Genomic DNA, 18,740 nt, shown 5'->3' with positions numbered 1-18,740 from the left:
AGCTATTTTTTATAGTTTCTTTTTTTTTTTATGTTTTTTCAAAATATTGCATTTTTAGGTCAAAAATTAGTAGTAAAGTCTCTCACAAATCTTGGATGCAATACTTGAGTACATATTTAGGAAAAAATTTGCATATTTATGAAAAATCTGTATATTCTCATATTTTCTAAATAACAGTCTTTGTTCTTATATTTGTTTTTCTCTAATTTGATGTCAAAAATCTGCATTGTTATAATCATTGGAAAGCTAAGACACAAGCCTATAATGTTCTTGTTTTGTGTTAAAACTGAAAACCCCTCTAGGGTTCCCGTTTCTGAGTTACAAAATTAGACCAAAAACATGTTTTATAGACTAGAACAATCAAACAATCTATCTCACTATTTTTAGTATTGACCGATACATATCATATCGGCAAAAAAATCGATAAGCATCACCTCTGAATTGACTATTTTTAATATATATAATAAGTATTAAAATTTTATTTTTAATATTATTTCAATAGTTGTAACATGTGTCATGTTTTGATTGATATGTAATGTTTTTTTTTTATTTTTTGGCTGATACAGACTAATTCACTTAGTATCGGTATCAGTCGATACAGGTGAATTGTTGGCCAAACGATTCGGGGTTGATACTGATAATGATAACATTGATATATCTTTCAGGGGACGTTTCTCCCCAACCGCTCATCAGATGAAGGTAATCTACGATATGTCTCTGTCATTTTATTTGTTTAGATTTCCAGCGCATGTGACAAAAAATAACATATAATAATTTGGATAAGCGCAACCGTGACTGCTCATCTCTTATTTTAGGAACATTATTAGGGTTATCTCAATGCCTTTTTATCATTTTTAGCGAATTTAATGTCGTTGAAAAGATATTTTTGCCTAGTTTTTTTGTTCTTTTCTGTGTTTTTATAAAATATTTTATTTTTTGAGTTAAAAATCAATGACAAAGTCTATCACAGATCTTAAATGCAATACTTGAACACTTTTTTGATAGAAAATTCACATATCTAAAGAAAATTCATGTTCATGCGAAGGTTAAAATGTTATTTTTATACAAACATTTGTGGTTTTGATCATCAGGCAATTTTTTTTAAATTGTATGGTTTTTTAAAAAATACATCATTTTTGTGATTCAGTACTATCATTTTCTGTTTATTTAATGTGATTGGGTCATATTATCACTTGATTTAATATTTGAAATTAGGTGAAAATTGGCAAATACCAAACCCCAACCCAATTATTAATTACATTCTATTTGCTTTATTCAATCAAACTCATCAATTTTGGATTTAGTCGGATACCCACCCAAACTCTTTGAACCATTGAATTTGAACCAAAAAATTAAATTTTCCTATGAGCTTCACGCCGTCAGATTTTGAAAGCCCCGTTGTGCTGAGCAAAACAGTTGAGTCCAGATCAGGTGCCATATGATGGCACAAAAAATGTGCCTTACGCACCTGATCGCCCTCCATCTTGGGGATAGAGCTGTCAGTTGTGGGGCCAAGAGGGTGATCAGGTGCTTAAAGCACAAAATTTTGTGCCATCCGGACTCAATACAGTTGTTTGAAAGCGATCGCCAATTAAAATAAAATAAAATAAAATAAAAGGTTGACACATCATGACCATTCATCTTGAAGATTTCGACCAAGCTTTAGTCCATGTAATAACAATTGCACCCACATATAAAACGTGCACCTTAAATTATCAGTTATTTACAAGAAAGCCTAACATCTCCTTTATTACAATCAGCCTTAGGAATGGCAGTGGACCCGGGGACAACGGGCCCTGCCTTGCCTCGCCCCGTTTGGACCGGGGATGAAGGTTAAAATCTATCCTTATGCAGGAATGAACTTATGCTTTCCCCCGCCTTGCCCCGTCCTATCCCCAATCCTTCAAGGGATGACTATAGATCACGGAGAAACAGGGCCCCACCCTGCCTTGTCCCTGTTTGGACTGGGGCATAGCTAGGATTCATGTGAGGGGGAGAAGGGGGGCAAACAGGGGTGTAGAAAAAAAAATTGGTGTGATAGTCTGGGGTTAGGGGGCAGCGCCCAAATTTATTTTTTTTTTGAGATAAAATAAAAAATGGCTACAATTATTAATAAAAATCTATTTCATATGAACAAATCAAACTATTTGCCGCAGTCAGAGCTGGGTTAGGACTGGGCTACAAAATTGATAAAAATCTATTTCATATGGAATCGAGGTTGGGTTAGGACTGGGCTTTTAAATTATTATTATTATTTTTTTAACTGGGCCGAGAGGCAGGATTGGGCTACAGCCCAGTTCTGCCCCCCCCCCCCCCGCCCCAAATAGGGATGGCAGTGGACCGGGGGAAAGCGGGGCCCCGCCTCGCCCCGTTTGGACCGGGGATGAAGGGTATGAAACGGGGATGGAGGCGGGACGAAGGTTAAAATCCATCCCCGTCCGGGGGTGGAGGCGGGGATGGACTGGCACGTTCCCCCCGCCCCATCCCCGCCCCGGCCCCGCCCCAGCCCATCCCCGTCCCGGCCCCGCCCCATCCCCGCCCCCAACCCTTTATATTTTTACTGTTTACTAACCCTAACTCCCTTCCCTAATTTCCTAACCCTGGAGCCGCTGAGCCGGGCCGTCGCCTCTTCCCCTTCCCCATCCGCATTATCATTGTAGCCGGGCCGTCGCCGACCACTGTTGGCCGTCGCAGGGGGAGGCCTCCACCCTCATACTCAGCCTCCTCTGCAAGCTCGACGGGAGGGCGGAGCTCTACCGAGACGTACCCCTCTCCTACCTCTTCCTTACGAACAATCTTCAATACATCATCGTTAAGGTGCAGAGCTCTGATCTCCGACTCGTCCTCGGCGACGCTTGGGTGCGAATGCACACCAAGAAGCTTCGGCAGTACGTCGCTAACTACGAGCGCATGGCGTGGAGCGAGGTCGTGGCGGTCATGGCGGAGATGCCGGTGGTGATCAATGCCGAAAGCGCGAGGCGGGCTTTCAGGCGGCTCAACTCCGCCTTCGAGGAGGCATACCGGGCGCAGACTGCGTCGATCGTGGTGGAGGACATGAAACGGGGATGAAGGCGGAAACGTGGACGGGGACGGGGGGGGGACAGGGACGGGGACGGGGCGGGGATGGAGGACATGAAACGGGGATGAAGGCGGGGGTGGAGGATAAAATCCATCCCCGCCGCGGAGGCGGGGCGGGGGTGGAGGATAAAATTTTGAGGCGGGGCGGGGGTGGAAACCTTGTCCCCCGCCCCGCCCCGCCCCACTGCCATCCCTAGCCCCAAAGCTCCGCCTATGGGGATGGAGGACATGAAACGAGGATGAAAGCAGGGGCGGAGGTTAAAATCCATCCCCAGGCAGGGATGGAGGTTCAGATTTTGAAACGGGGCGGGGGTTTGAGAAATTGTGCCCCGTCTACGCCCCTGCCATCCCTACAGCCTGCTACTTTCTTTTCATATAGAGAGAAGGAAAAACTCCGCAGAAACAACCCTCTCGGCATAAATGGACTACCTTTAGTAGAGCTACTTTCATAATTACTTGTAAATGATTACTCAGATGACTCTTGTTTAGTTAGTAAAAAAAGTAAATAAAATACCCTCGTTGTACGAAATACCGTAATATGATTTACAATGATTTGTTTTATAAAAGGACAGAATATCATTTATCTATAAAAAATGCTTTTCTATTTAAAAATTGTCATTTTATACCTTAAAAACAGGAATTTGAAATGGATTCAAGGCAGCTTTTGTAACCTGTAAGTAACTGATAAGTTTTTTTTTTTGAGAGAATTTCAAATTTTTGAGAGAAGTAACTGATAAGTTAATGGGCTTTTGAAAAAAATCAATTTGGGGCCAATATTTTGTTCTTAATTTAAAAAATAAACCTCATTTTTCTAAATTTCTTGATGTGGGGCGACAGGTTTCTTGAAAACTATGAAATACCGTAATATGATTTACAATGATTTGTTTTATAAAAGGACAGAATATCATTTATCTATAAAAAATGCTTTTCTATTTAAAAATTGTCATTTTATACCTTAAAAACAGGAATTTGAAATGGATTCAAGGCAGCTTTTGTAACTTGTAAGTAACTGATAAGTTTTTTTTGAGAGAGAATTTCAAATTTTTGAGAGAAGTAACTGATAAGTTAATGGGCTTTTGAAAAAAATCAATTTGGGGCCAATATTTTGTTCTTAATTTGAAAAATAAAACTCAATTTTCTAAATTTCTTGATGTGGGGCGACAGGTTTCTTGAAAACTATGAAATACGGGCCTTAGGATAACATCCTTCATCTAAACTGACGTTTCTGAATCTTCTGGCATTGTAGCAGCACGCCTCCCTTTGGCTTTTTTTGAGAACCTAAAATATCATGTAATTAAAAAATTGACAGTTTTTCGAATTAAAAGCAAATATTGGTACCAATTGAAAGTTTGTCTGTTTCTTTCCATTTTTTTTTATTCTTGCGAGAAATGAAAAGATCAGATGCAATATGATGGCATAAATATTTGTGTATCAAGCACTTGATCACCCTCCATCTTGGGATAGGGCCTGTCAGGTGTGAGACCCAGATGGAGGGTGATGGGGGTGCTGCACCCGATCCGGACTGCTTGCGAGAAAAGAAAAAGACTTCTTAAAGAAGAGAGAAGAGAGAAAGGGCAAGGGAGCAAGAGAAATCCATGTGCGGCCATCAGAATTGTGGTTTTTGGGAAGTCACCAGCCTTATAAGCGATGAAGATGGCCGATCTTTTAGCTTCACTTCTCTTCCTCTACCGCTACCTTCTTCCTTTCCCAACTCTACATCAACAGAATGCAATTCCTCTCTCTGTTTCTGCTCCTCCTCCTTTCTCTTCTTCATCTCTCCCATTCCTCTCTTCGTTTCCCAGGATGGTGCGCATAAAATCCTATGCTTTTTCTTTTCACCATCATCTCTCGTTTTTCAGCCTACCAACTTCTTTGGTTTTCACTCTTCTCTTTTTTTGTATGCTGCAGGCATAGCTCGCTTCGTTTGAGATCCGATGGCTCCTCCGACGAGGACCACTCCGGTCCTTCCTCTGGTTTTGATCCAACTCGAGTAACCCAACTATCTTGGCACCCAAGGTATTGATGATCTTTTCTTTGCCACCAATATAGCATTGTCTTGCTTGTTTTCAATTGCCCACATTGTTTTTGTGTGTCCTATCTTTTTTAGTTATAGTGTTGGTGTGTCTGGAATTTAGTCATTTATCTTGAAAAAATAGGATAATTTGGTAAATTGCTTTTTCTAGCACACTGCAAGTTCTTTAGTTATACCATTTTGCTGGATGTGTGCGTGAACGGAAACACACACTAATTATTTTCTGTGTGTAGATTATGGGCTGCACCCTCTCATCTTGATAAACAGATAAATTGACAACGTTTTCCAGTTTATCCCATTTATCGAGGCAAACTCGGAGTGTCAATCTTTCTTTTTGGCTGCTGCCCGCGTTGCTTTTGTGTATTCTATCTTTTGAACTCTAATGTTGGTGTGTCTGGAATTCACTTCTTTGACTTGAAAACTGGATAAATTGGAAATTTGTGTTTTCGAGCACACTGCAAGTCAACTTCCTATCTTTTACGACTTTTCTGGATAGGTGGGTGCATGCAAACACCCACTGAGTATGGTGTCTCTGTGCACTGCACTTGCTCAGCTTGATAAATCAGATAGATTGACAATGTTTTGCCACTTTGTCCAATTTATGTTTGTTGGGGAGAAACCAAAAGTAGCGGAATCAAACGAAGCACTTCCTCTCTATGTGAATTTCATATGAAAAAGCACAATCACATAAACCCCAACCACACTAAATAGTGTGCAGCCACCTCCACCAAAACAATCATATAGTGCAAACAATGTAATAGGAATATAAAAGCACAAAGAAATCAAAGCAAAGGGAAGAACACACCGATTTATGTGGAAAACCCTCTCCAAAAGAAGAGAGAAAAACCACAGGGCCACCGCAACCAATCCATTATGTGAAATCAGGTTACAATGTTTTGTTTTCAAGCTCCCAAGCTTGAGAATACAACCTTCTTGCTTACAAGAATCCGTCCTAGTGCTCTCTTTGTGGTAAAAGAAGCCTTAGGTCTCTTTATTTCTCACAATTTAAAGGAACCTCGCACTCTCATGTGTCTCACACAGGTCTCTCTATATGAATAGAGGATTCAAGACTAATAAATTTACAAGTTAAAACATGAACAAAATAGGCTCCCATAACTCAAACTCATATTTGACTTTCTACAAGAAAAGGACTAAGAGGCGGACCACCCAAATGAGAATGGACCCAAACCAAACCCAACAAAGTTTCCCGGTTTATCCGATTCATCCAGACAAACTGGATGTATTTGAATCATACTAATAGGAACATGTAATTGTGTTTGATTTTCTGGAATTTTGGGAATTGAAGATCTTCGTGTTGGTCATGGGACAGGGCATTTTTGTACAAGGGATTTCTTTCGGATGAGGAATGTGATCACCTTATCAAATTGGTAATGCAGTTCTCTAATGAATTATGCTTTATAGATACCTATTTATCTAAGTTTTCCTACAGCTGAATTGTTTTAGTTGGGTGGTGGTCATAGTCCAGGGGTAAGCTGCAGAAGTCAATGGTGTCAGACAATGTATCCGGGAAGAGTATTCAGAGCAATGTCAGGACAAGTTCAGGCTATTTCCTAAAAAAGGGGCAGGTGAATGGTCATTCATATTTATTTTAATAATGTGCACATCATATTTTCTATTTTTTTGTTATTCCGTTATCTAGTCACTGCTGTTCATCTTATTTTCTTGGTTTGTTTCATTTACATGTGGTATGTTTGTTGATGGCCATGAGTCCTCTTGGTAGGTTATAGATATATTTTATTTCATGGTTTAATGCTAATGCCTCTTCACAAATTAGGTGTTTAAAATAGGTCTTAAAGAGATTCGTCAAGTAGGGAAAGAGATTTGCTAATGCTTCTAACTAAGAATGTTAAGATGGAATATGAGCTTGTTCCCTTCTGTGTTTCTTTTGAGATTGATTCACATAATTGTCTGTAAATTTTGTATGTCTTAAAGGCTATTGAAATGATTGAAAATGCAAAACAAAGTGTGTAACACCCCAAAAATCCCGAACTTGTAATCTTTTAGGAGAAATTTAAATGCTTTGCAATCAATCATTTTTCAGAGTTTAAAATAACAGTTCAGCGGAAAAATAGTGTTTGAAATAACAAGTCAACGGACTTTGGGCGCATTACATGCGAACTTTCCTTTACCCAATACAGTGTTGTGAAAAGCATTGAGGCGTAGCGAAGCGCTCCACCAAAAACCGAGGCGAGGCGTAAAGCGTAAGCCTCGAATAATTTTTTAAAAAACTTTAAAAAAATTATAAAAAATATCTGAAAATACAAATAAATAAAGAAATGCTTTATTGATGAAATAACAACCAATAAGAAATAGCAAATCTCAAATAAGTACTAAAAAATATGAGATTAACATATAAAAGTAATTAAAAACTGATTATATAACTGAAAAATATATGAGATTAACCAAAAAAAGTTAAAATATACTAAGAAACTGATTACATAACTGAAATGATTAGAAAATATATGAGATTAACCTACAAAAGTTAAAATATATGAGATTATTCTAAAAATATGAGATTAACATATAAAAGTAACTAAAAAAATGATTACATAACTGGAAAATATATGAGATTAACCAACAAAAGATAAAATATACTAAGAAACCGATTACATAACTGGAAAATATATGAGATTAACCAACAAAAGTTAAAATATATGAGATTATTCTAAAAAATATGAGATTAACATATAAAAGTAACTAAAAAACTGATTACATAACTGGAAAATATATGGGATTAACCAACAAAAGTTAAAATATACTAAGAAACTGATTACATAACTGAAATAACTGGAAAATATATGAGATTAACCTACAAAAGTTAAAATATATAAGATTATTCTAAAAATTATGAGATTAACATATAAAAGTAACTAAAAATTGATTACATAGTTGGAAAATATATGAGATTAACCAACAAAAGTTAAAATATACTAAGAAACTGATTACATAACTGAAATAACTGGAAAATATATGAGATTAACCTACAAAAGTTAAAATATATGAGATTATTCTAAAAAATATGAGATTAACATATAAAAGTAACTAAAAAACTAATTACATAACTGAAAAATATATGAGATTAACCAACAAAAGTTAAAATATATTAAAAAACTAATTACATAACTGAAAAATATTCAAGATTAACCAACAAAAGTTAAAATATAGTAATATACTAAGAAACTGATTACATAACTGAAATAACTCGAAAATATATGAGATTAACCTACAAAAATCTTGTTGATCATGTCTTAGAAATATTTTTGTAATTTTTTTTTGCTCCTTGTGGCTAAGAGGGCCACGCCTCAAGGCGAGACACGCCTTTTGCGCCTCGAGGCGCGCCTTGAGGCGGGCCTTTTGCGCCTCAAGGCGCATTTTTGATAACACTGGCCCAATAGATTTGTATCTCCGTATAAGGATTAAAACCATATAGATTCAAAACAAGGTTTTTGATAATTAAAGTTTATACAAAAGAGGGATTTCAAAAGAAACCCTTATGCAAAATTTTAAAACGTGCCCAGGAACGAAACGTCAGAGAAAGAGTGAGATCTTGATGTCATCACGTCATCCTATCATCGCCTGCCATACCGACCTAATCATCACCTGTAACCCATAAAACGGACCAGACTTATAAAAATCTGGTAGGTGCATAGATATCAAAATTCATAACAAGACTAACATATGCGTTCTTCCTTTCATAATGTGCAATTCAGAATAAGTAAAATGAGTATAATAATCTTATTTCGATAATTATTTGTCTTGAGGGTACGCATAGGAAAAACGTAAAAATAACTGAGACTGCTCGGGGGTTTGTTATTCTATGTATTTTTGATATCCCGGACAACTAGCTGAGTCTGCTCTTAAGGGGATGGCCAATGACCGAGAAAGAATTCCCCAGAGGCCACTTGTTCAAAAAGATGCATTTGAACATCAACAGAGATCATTGAGATCTACCACCTAGGATAATTTTTGGTAGCCTAATCCCCTAACTCCGATGATCGGGGACACCGAGTCATTGCTATTTGAGGAGCGTAGTTGTTAACAATTTGTCTATCGAAGTTTTTGTACCATCCCATCCTCTCTCTTGACAGAACCAAAGAAACGAATAGGTATGTCAGGTTCTGTTTTAACTGACGACCCATTCTACATGCTCTGGTCTTTCAAACTAAATCGAGCATCTTGCCTGAGAAGGCGATCATCACCATTTATGTGATTTTTCTTTAATCATCATGCATTTTCATGCTATACGAGGTCACTATAAACCTCCAGTTCAATCATTGTAGTACTAACATGCGGTGCATGTCTAATAGTACCACTACGATGAGAGCGATATTGGTTTCTCAGAAAGAAACCCCAACTTTCATTTAGAAATTTCAATGTTTCGTGTTTTAGATCGGAGAATATCCGAGTCATTTCATATACTAAAAAGAAGGACCGAACGTACGTACCACCTAAGACTACATAGTCGATGCGTTTCTATTACGCAGGTTTGAGGAAAAAAATCGATTGTGAATACGCAAACGCCGAATACTTGTTTTGCTTTTCGAGACAACCAATAATACGAGTTTGAAATCTCGCATGCGAAATCCTTTCTAAAATAAGGAATTGTCAAAGATGTGCAAATCTGCGTCTTTAAATACATGTAAGTGTAATATAAAGTAGGCAGGAGTACGCAAAACTGCGTACTTTATAAGGTTATATATATGTATATAGAATACATATATATTAAAGCATAAGTCTATGCACATTACAGCGTGACAGCAAGGTAAATGATATAAAACAAGGCCCGATGTGTGAAACCACATATCGAGCTAAATAAATTATGTAAGCAATACACGATGTACGAAACCGTACATCGGCTAAATAAACTGCGTAAGCGATGTGCGAAACAATATATTAGCAAAATAAATTGCATAAGCAGTAGCTTGTTTACATTACAACGCGGCGGCAAAGTAAATGACATAATTTAAATGGACAAGAATACGCAAAACTACGTCATTGAGTTAAAAGCATATATATATATATATATAAGTGAGAAATATTCTGTCATTTGTTTTTGTATGCAACTTTTCTCTACCTCGAAGATGGTCTGACTTGTTGACGATTCTGAGTATAGGTTCTTAAAGGCCTGTGCCTTGGTAAGTGTGTCTCGTTCGTTGCGCCGATGTGGTGCGCTAAAAGATATTTTATTGTGCTGCGAAAAGAAAGATGCAACAAACTTAATTTAACAGAATAAGCGATGCTTGTGTCGCAGAGGTCGAACCCGAACCCAGTTCGAGCTAGGCTTAGAGGAACCGAGTCAGACTCGGCGCATACGAGTCGGCTCGGGTTACGTGGCCGACTTGGGTTGCGCTCAGTGATAGCCGAGCTGGGTTTGGCCCCAAACAAGACAGGACCGAGCCTAGGCTCGGTTCAAACCGAGCTCAGCGCGGTAGGTTGACCGCCACTGGTGGCACGTTAGAACGGCGAAACCTGAGCCCGACTCGGGTTCAAGAAGACAAAAAAAAAGAGTGTCGACAGGGGAAGAAAAGAGAAGAGGCGTTTTTGGCACCCCTCTCTCCTGGCGAGCCCCGGTTTGCCGGCAATAGACAGGAAAAAAAAAAGGAGCGCGTGCACAACACCCTCCCTCCCGTCGAGCTCCGGTCTGCCAGCGATAGACAGGGAAGGAGAGGGAAGGATTCGGGTGGCTCCCGTGAACCACGAGAGGCAAGAGAGAGAGAGAAAAAAAGGGTTCGGGTGGTGTCTGGAGGTGACCCAGCGGGCGGCCCGGCTTGGTGGTGCCAGCTGGCAAAGCAAAAACCGAGAGGGAGGGGAAAACATACCTGCTACGGCGAGGGAGATGGTGTCTGGACTGGGTCCATCGACGAGAGGGAGAAAACAGGGGGGAAATGGAGTCGGCGTGAGAGAGAGGGAGGCGAGGGGAGATAGGCGGGGCAGGAGTCGGCGAGAGGCTTCGGCGAGCAGGGATCTCGGCGGGGGTCGGGGAACTCCGGCGAGCAGTGTCGGGTACCTCGGGGTGAGCAGGGAAAGCGTCCGGGGTCTATGTGTTTAAAAAAAGGAAAACCCCCCTGTGGGGGGTTTAAATAGAACACAAGGGGGGGGGGGAGGGGTGTTGACCTGGATCCAACCTGTATCCAAAACTGTTTTTTTTAAAAGACACAGGTCTTACAAAGTGGATTGTTGCCCTGGCATGAGTTGTAGGAGAAGGAGGAAGACTTGGGTGTTGAATGTTTAACAGATAACTAATTTGTTGATGAATAGAACAAGGTTCACCATTCCATACATTTCACCCTTTAAATTGGAACTTGTCTAGACATTCTGTAATTTCTTATAAAAGAATAACTTTTACTTATTATTAAGCAGGTCTTTTGTTATTTTCCCATTAACCAAACACTATTTGCGGTCATTCTTATTAAAGCACTTGCCTTTCATTTCAGTGACTGTAGATGGTCTGCTTATTCAATTTTTTTATGATGATCACAGCTGTAATTGTATTCACCAGCACTGTTGAAGTTTTTCCTTCTTTGATTCTTCCCCTTATTTCTTGGTTTCTAGGATGCAGTTGTTAGGAGGATAGAGAACAGGATCTCAACCTGGACTTTCCTTCCAAGAGGTATTTTATGATATTTTTCTTTTTACTCTGTGACTGATCAGTATTAACCTGAAATTTTATATTAAATCAGAAAATGGTGAGTCCATACATGTTCTACACTATGGTCCTGGTCAAAAGTATGAATCCCACTTTGACTATTTCAACGACAAGCACAATATAGCTCGTGGAGGTCATCGAATGGCTACAGTTCTCATGTATTTATCTAATGTGAAAGCGGGAGGGGAAACTGTTTTTCCAAGTGTGGAGGCAAGTGATTGCTTTTAGTGGCACCTTGTTTTCTAATTGATTGGTGTTCTGTAAAATATGTAATTCTTTTTTTCAGGCAAGTGCTCAAAATAAGGAGCATGAGGATTCTTTGTCAAAGTGTGGGAAAAGTGGTTTTGCAGGTTTGTGGATTAGAAACATAATCCTTTTGTTGATTGAATTTGTGATCAGTTGTTTTTACATATGAATTTTTTTTCTAAAATATCGGTAAGGCAAAATAAGTGATGAATACCGAGGTTGAATTTTTATGTTTGAAGACAGTTTGTTTTGGCAATTTCAAACCATCAAAATCAACCTGAGAACGATCACAGATCAGTTAGGTCATATAACCTACCAAGTTTATGGATGAATGCATTGGAAGACATTTAAGAATATGGCTAATAGAAGAAAAAACTGTCAATTAAAATACTTTAAACATGACATGGAGGCCTATCTTGGCACTGATATGGAAGAAATTGAGGCGATAAGGGCTGCAAGAATTAGAATGCAAGGCAGTTTAATGAAGAAGTTAAGGTTGTGATTTAGCATATGCAGGATTTTGAGTCCAGATAGGTTTTAGCTTCTATAGAAAGGAAATAATGAGTTAACATGATTTTAGAACACTTATATAGGAGATTTATACGGTATGACTTGATATTTATAACCGTTGTAAGGGACCATTGTTTACAACAAAGTTGCCAGTTGAGGAAGCGGGAGCGGGAAGCGATTCGAGAAGCAAAAGTGGGAAGCGTGAAACGGCTTGGAAGCTAAGCGGGAATCATCTCAAAAGCGAGCCGGAAGTGACCTAGGAATCGAACCGGAGGCGAACCAGGATTCAAAGGGAAAATGAAGAGGGAAGTGACCTAAAATTCTAGTGGAAAGTGTATAGGAATCAAAAGGGAAGTGAAAATATAATTATATTTTTTCTAATTTACCAAAATATAAACATAAGCAGATACATTAAAGTTGATCTACTAATCTCTAAACTAAATCATATATGCAAGTGCAACCATTTAACAAATGCGTCTTGCTGCAAGCATTTAATAAAAAATACATCAAGTTGCAACCATTTAACAAATGTTTCCTGTTGCAATAATTTAATAAATAATACAAGAAAAATTCATAATTCAAGATTAAAAAACGATAATTGCTATCAACACCCAAATTCTCAAATAATAGAAAATTAAATCAACTTAGAGAACAATCATTATACATTATACACATAGTACACTGTCAAATTTGTTGGATTTTATCTCAATGCAGAAAAATAACAGAAGGAAAAAAAGATCCATACAACTAAGTATTTTTTACATTCTAATATGACGACCTAATTGGAGCAGAAGCATAACTAAGCAAGAAAGAGTGCATCAATATGTAGCATGAACTAAACCAACCATTTTAGCCAAATTAAACAAAAAAAACAAACAGAAAAACGGAACAATGTTGTCAAAGAGAGTGAGCGAGATAGAGAGAGAAACAGAAAGAGACATAGAGAGAGTCAAAGAGAGTGAGAAAGAATGAGAGAGGGAGAGAGAGAGTGTGTACCTAAAGACACCCATGGAGTTCGCTAGAGCTCGCCGAAGGTCATCGGAGAGGAGGAGCAAGAGAGAGGGTAGGGTTTGGGACACGGTTACTGGAAGCGCCTGTACAGGCAGTGAAATGCGCTTCGAAAGCACAAAAAGCTGCGCTTTCGAAACGCCAATGTAGCTCCCTTTTGAATTGGGAAGTGTGCTTCCCTTTTAAGAAGAAATGTGCTTCCCCTAAATGGAAAGCTCTAGGAATTGAGCTTCCCCTAATTGGGAACCTCACTTCTCAATTAGGAGAAGTGAGCTTCCTAGTAAAGGACATTTTTAGCCTTTATGAATTTGTTTTTTACCCAAAAAAACACAAAAGAATGAAATACCCTTTTTTAAAGGGTATAGCAGTCTTTTCGGGCATATAAAAGGGAAAGTTGATGCCCTATTTGACTTTCCCAAGTCTTTCCTCTCTCTCTCGCGCGCGCTCTTTGTCTCTCACTCTCCTCTCCCTCGCTCTCTATCTCTCTGCCTCTCACTCTCTTTCCCTCTGTCTTTCACTCTCTTTCCCTTTCTCTCTCACTCTCCTCTCCCTCACTTTTCTTCGTCTCTATCTCTCACTCTCTCACTTTTCTCTGTCTCTCCATCTCTCACTCTCCTCTCCCTCGCTCTCTGTCTCTCACTATCTTTCCCTCTGTCTCTCCCATTTTTGGGTCTTGTTTCTTATGATGATATCATGATATGAGACTTTGAAGTGTATATTTGATTATTTGAAAGTTTTGATAAGGTTTTGTCAATCAGTTAGGTTATATAAAAGTAGTTTGATTATTTGATATATGCAGTTATAATAATTGAGAAGCATGATTCATATTTCATACAATTCATGTCATATTAGCAATTTGGATCAGTTTTTTTCTTATAGGTTATGTTACCTGGTTTTCTTTTTCAGTTTTCTATAGTTTGAGAATATAATAAATAACTAAATATCGTGGGTGATCTTATTTATATGAACTTCCCAGAGAATGGCAGAAAGCTTGATCAAGGAAATTGAATGAGCTTTTGCAGTATTGTCTGAGTAAGAAAACTAGAAGATAGACTTTGGCACGTATAGGTTAAAGGATAACGCTCGAAAATGGTGGGACACAATCAAAGGAACTCATTTCTTTGAAAACGATGTAATTCCCTAGGAAGATTTTTGAAGGATCTTTTTAGATAACTACTTTCCTCTACATGCAAGAGATAAGAAGGTTGAATTTCTTGAATTATGTCAAGAGAGCATGAACCTATTCCAATTTATTCGCCAACGATCGTGAGAGAGTGAATAAGTACATCAGGGTTCTAAAGGAAGAACTTCGCTTCAAAGTTCTGACAAGCATGCCACAAACTTTTCCGGTAGCAATAGCTGCAACTACTTTGCTGAATGACGAATATGAGAGTCAAAGGGAAGTTTTAACAAGAAGAAGACATCGGAACAAGGAGGAAATGACAAGAGGCCATATCTAGGTGGCCAGACACAACGGCCACCATTTCAAAAGAAAAAGTTTAGAGGAAAAAACTCCAATGCACCCACCCAAAAACCACTTGGCTGGGACTGAGATTCACTTTCATAAGAATTAAGTGTGGGGTATGTAATAGTGCATATATGGTTAGCTCCTCACTTTGTTTGGACTTTGGGTTATGTTGCTCAAAACTCAAAAGCTCATGTTTGAACAAGGGATATCAATAAATATCTTGAGGGACTTTTAGTCTTATTTATGTGATTTTTTGTATTTTTTTGCAATCATTCTCTAATTTTTATATTATATAGTAATACTCTTGTTGATTTACTAATGTTATCTAGTCATGTTTTATTTTGTCAATAATAATATAAATCTTATATTTTGATAAATTAGAAAAGTATATATTTTCGCTTCTCTTTCGATTCCTACTCTCTTCCCTTTCTCTTCCCCTTTGAATCCTTGTTCGCTTCCTAGGTCTCTTCTTGCTCGCTTCTCTTCTCGCTTTCGAGACGATTCCTGGTTCGCTTCTAAGTCGCTTTCTGCTTTCCGCACCCTAAAATTTTAAAGTGCCTCCTTCCCGCTTCCGCTTCCCTCTCCCGCTTCCTTGACTAACAACTCTGGTTTGGGAATCGAAAATCCCAAACCCTACTTGGTTTTTGTTTTTGATATTTCACAAAAACCAAAACTTACTATTTTACCCTTTTAAAAAACAGTCCCTTTTTATTTTTTTCCATAAAAAAAATTTATCGAAGGGTAAAACTGTCCAAGAGCCAAAAAAAAGAAATTTGCTTCCCGATATTGGGAAGCATCATTCCATTTAAAATAGTTGCTTCCTCGCGTGTTTCGCAAGTGTCACGTTTTGCTTTCGGGAAAGCGTGCTTCTCCGAGTCATAGTGTTTCCGGTAACCCTGGTTTACAGCTTTTTGTTTACATCAGTTGACAACTTGGTCATAGTTTGTATCCATATTTGATTACCCAATGATATTCCATGTATTTGTCAAGCAAATGCTGCTAAAGCATGCTGAATGTGCTCAAATAATTGATTTATTTGGATAGCACAGTTTTAAGCTTTCATGTGAAAATTTGTGCAGTTTAAATCAATCAATGAGATCTCTCTATGTTAAATAGCATTTTGCTTTAGTGTTGCTTTCTCTGCCTTGTTCTCATTCAGACAATCCTGTTTTCTTTAGAAAATTATCATTTCTTTGGCTAATGTTGGCACTGTAACTCTTGGATAAAGTTGAATCAGTATTTGTAATTGGCAGAGTAATTGGAGACATTCTTTTTGTCAGATTATTCTCCATTATAACTTTTCAACGAGTATATGACATGATATTTGAACATGCAAGTTTCATGTATCTCTCCATGTTTATATAAAGCTTGTTCTGCTTTCAGTGAAACCCAAGAAGGGGTACGCACTGCTCTTCTTCAGCCTTCATCTGAACGCAACAACTGATACTGCTAGTCTGCACAGAAGTTGTCCTGTGATAGAAGGTGAAAAGTGGTCTGCAACATGCTGGATTCATGTTAGACGCTTTGGTCAATAAGCGGCGCAGTGGTGAACTGATACTGCGTGGACAAGGATCAACATTTCACATGTTGACCCTCAAATGGTTAGCATGATCCGAATACATCAATCCTTAACTTCATAGTTGTAGAAGTGTTTTAAGTGCAGGATTTTCCTTTAACCTAGCTGTTAGATTCCTGTGAACATCAGAAATTTTTTATCGTAGCTTAGGGAAAAACAAAAAAATCTGCTTTTGGTCATTGCAAGTGATTGCCTCTGTGGTAGAGGGAGTAGCCTAACGTAACCCATTGCCATAGGTATTCCAATTCCAACTCTGGAAATAACAGAATGCAGGTCGCTACTGTTTTGTAATTTTAGTTCTAAAACATCTCTTTGAATCTGTAATGTAAATTTGCTCATAGATTCTTTTATGCGAAATGACCTGATATTCGGAAACGAGATGTCATTTTGGTGCACCAACTTTATTTAATAAATGCATATAATTGGACTTTATTCAACATTAGAATTTGATTCTTTATATACATGGGAAAATAAACAGTTAAAATTTTCAAGGAGCTACTTATGCTCTTCTACTGCACGGCCACCTTTTTGAAGTGAGAAAAGCTCGCATATGAAAAGAAGATTATATCAAATTTTTATCTTTCAAAAATTTGTATTTTTATTTTAAAAACATTGGATCCAAGAGTCTATTTCTACTAAATTGATCACGTTGAAGACATCTATGAGGTCACATATATATATATATATATATATATATATATATATATATATATAGAGAGAGAGAGAGAGAGAGAGAGAGAGAGAGAGAGAGAGAGAGTATGTGGTAACTGCTAACTACTTTTCTAGTTAATTGATATTTTAAGTTTTTTTTTCATGTTTTTCTTAAATCTGACCATATAGATGTGTTTTACATTTATAAGAATCAAGTTTTGGATCATTTGATTCTAATATGGGGATAGGTTTTTGAAAGGTTCAAAACTTGACAGATTAAGATTTTTATAAATATTTGAGGCCTAAAAAATCATGTTTTTATTAAAAAAACATTATTCAATTCAAGTATCATTCCCTAGTATATTGCTCATGTCGAACACATCTTTATGGTCAGATTTAATGAAAACATGAAAAAAAACTCTTCAAAAACTCAATTTGCTAGAAAAGCTGTCTTCTGCTATCACCTTCTCGTATATGTACAATCATTTGTATTATTCAAGCAATTTAACTAACTCTTTTTTTATAGGCTCCAAACAACCTCATGAATGTAATCTATGCTGTTTATAGTTGGAACAAACTTTTGAATGGCTAAAATCTAAACTGTCTACAGGTTTCTCTAGCGATGCAAAAATCAATGGATGTAAATATATCGATTGTTACCAACACAACAAAACATGTTTTATCAAAAACACGATCCAAGGGTTGTTTCCACTAAATCGATCATGTTAAACATATAGTATTTATAATTAATTGTGTATATATATAAAAACCAAAGGAAGGTGCAGCATCTATAACCAATGATGATTGGGTGGCGTTCTTTCTCTAAAGATCGAGTTTTTTGTCAATCAGGTTCTACATATTGTATTTTTATCATTTATTTAGTGATCCACTTATTTTAGATTATGAATTTTGGATATTTAGATGCATTTTTCAAAGAGTCTGATAATACTTTGTATTATAAAATTGTGAGCCATCCATTTTTTATGTTTTAAAAAGTATAGACGTAAAATCTTTATGTAAAGCATATTTATTATTAAATATATTATAAAATAAAAAAACAAATATATAAAGTCTGATCGATGAATCGATCAAACACGAGAAGATGTTGCACCTTCTTGGTTGCTCGGCTCTCTCTCTCACCTGACCACAAACATGGTTAGATAACAATAATAATTGACAGGAGAATCAGAGGTCTGCCTTGAAGAGCCAAGGAAGAAGAACGTTAAAAGATAAAATATTTATGACTTCAAAAAAACGTTTCAAAAGTACAAATAAGTGCCTGTGCGTGTGTAGGATTGTGGGATCTTAGAAACCCCAAAATGTATGAACTCGTGAAAATCAGCCTTTTTGAGGTGTTTGTGTCTGCCACTAAAGACCACCTGCATTTTTGGCAAATCAGATGCCAGTGATTAGTCCTTATTCAAATTTGTGATTTTGTAGCTAGGCTTATTGAGATCAGCATTTTTTGTGTATATATTTTGCCGAGTAGGCATAGTTGTTGTTG

At 37.5% G+C, this 18,740-nt stretch overlaps 1 protein-coding gene and 1 pseudogene across 1 annotated transcript; both read left to right on the top strand.

Moving 5' to 3' along the window:
* LOC149815844 (exocyst complex component EXO70H1 pseudogene) overlaps positions 1-3,069 on the top strand; it is a 6,077-nt pseudogene extending 3,008 nt beyond the window's left edge.
* Positions 3,070-4,642: 1,573 nt separating this feature from the next.
* On the top strand, positions 4,643-16,960 carry LOC149815843 (putative prolyl 4-hydroxylase 7). The gene is made up of 8 exons (XM_089989165.1): positions 4,643-4,884; positions 4,987-5,094; positions 6,441-6,498; positions 6,592-6,696; positions 11,684-11,741; positions 11,812-11,987; positions 12,064-12,127; positions 16,393-16,960. The coding sequence occupies exons 1-8, from the start codon at positions 4,805-4,807 to the stop codon at positions 16,542-16,544; spliced, it is 801 nt and encodes a 266-aa protein (XP_089845291.1). The 5' UTR covers positions 4,643-4,804; the 3' UTR covers positions 16,545-16,960.
* Positions 16,961-18,740: the final 1,780 nt, after the last annotated feature.

The sequence above is a fragment of the Nuphar pumila genome, chromosome 15 (assembly GCF_984573655.1).
Source record: "Nuphar pumila chromosome 15, dmNupPumi1.hap1.1, whole genome shotgun sequence".
Classification (NCBI taxonomy): Eukaryota; Viridiplantae; Streptophyta; class Magnoliopsida; order Nymphaeales; family Nymphaeaceae; genus Nuphar; species Nuphar pumila.
This window is presented reverse-complemented; position numbering and strand designations above follow the sequence as displayed.

Coding starts and splice junctions, on each gene's coding strand:
- LOC149815843 (XM_089989165.1), top strand. CDS start 4,805: ATGCAATTCCTCTCTCTGTTTCTGCTCCTCCTCCTTTCTCTTCTTCAT. Junction 11,988..12,063: donor CTGTTTTTCCAAGTGTGGAG/GCAAGTGATTGC, acceptor TCTTTTTTTCAG/GCAAGTGCTCAAAATAAGGA. Junction 12,128..16,392: donor TGGGAAAAGTGGTTTTGCAG/GTTTGTGGATTA, acceptor TTCTGCTTTCAG/TGAAACCCAAGAAGGGGTAC.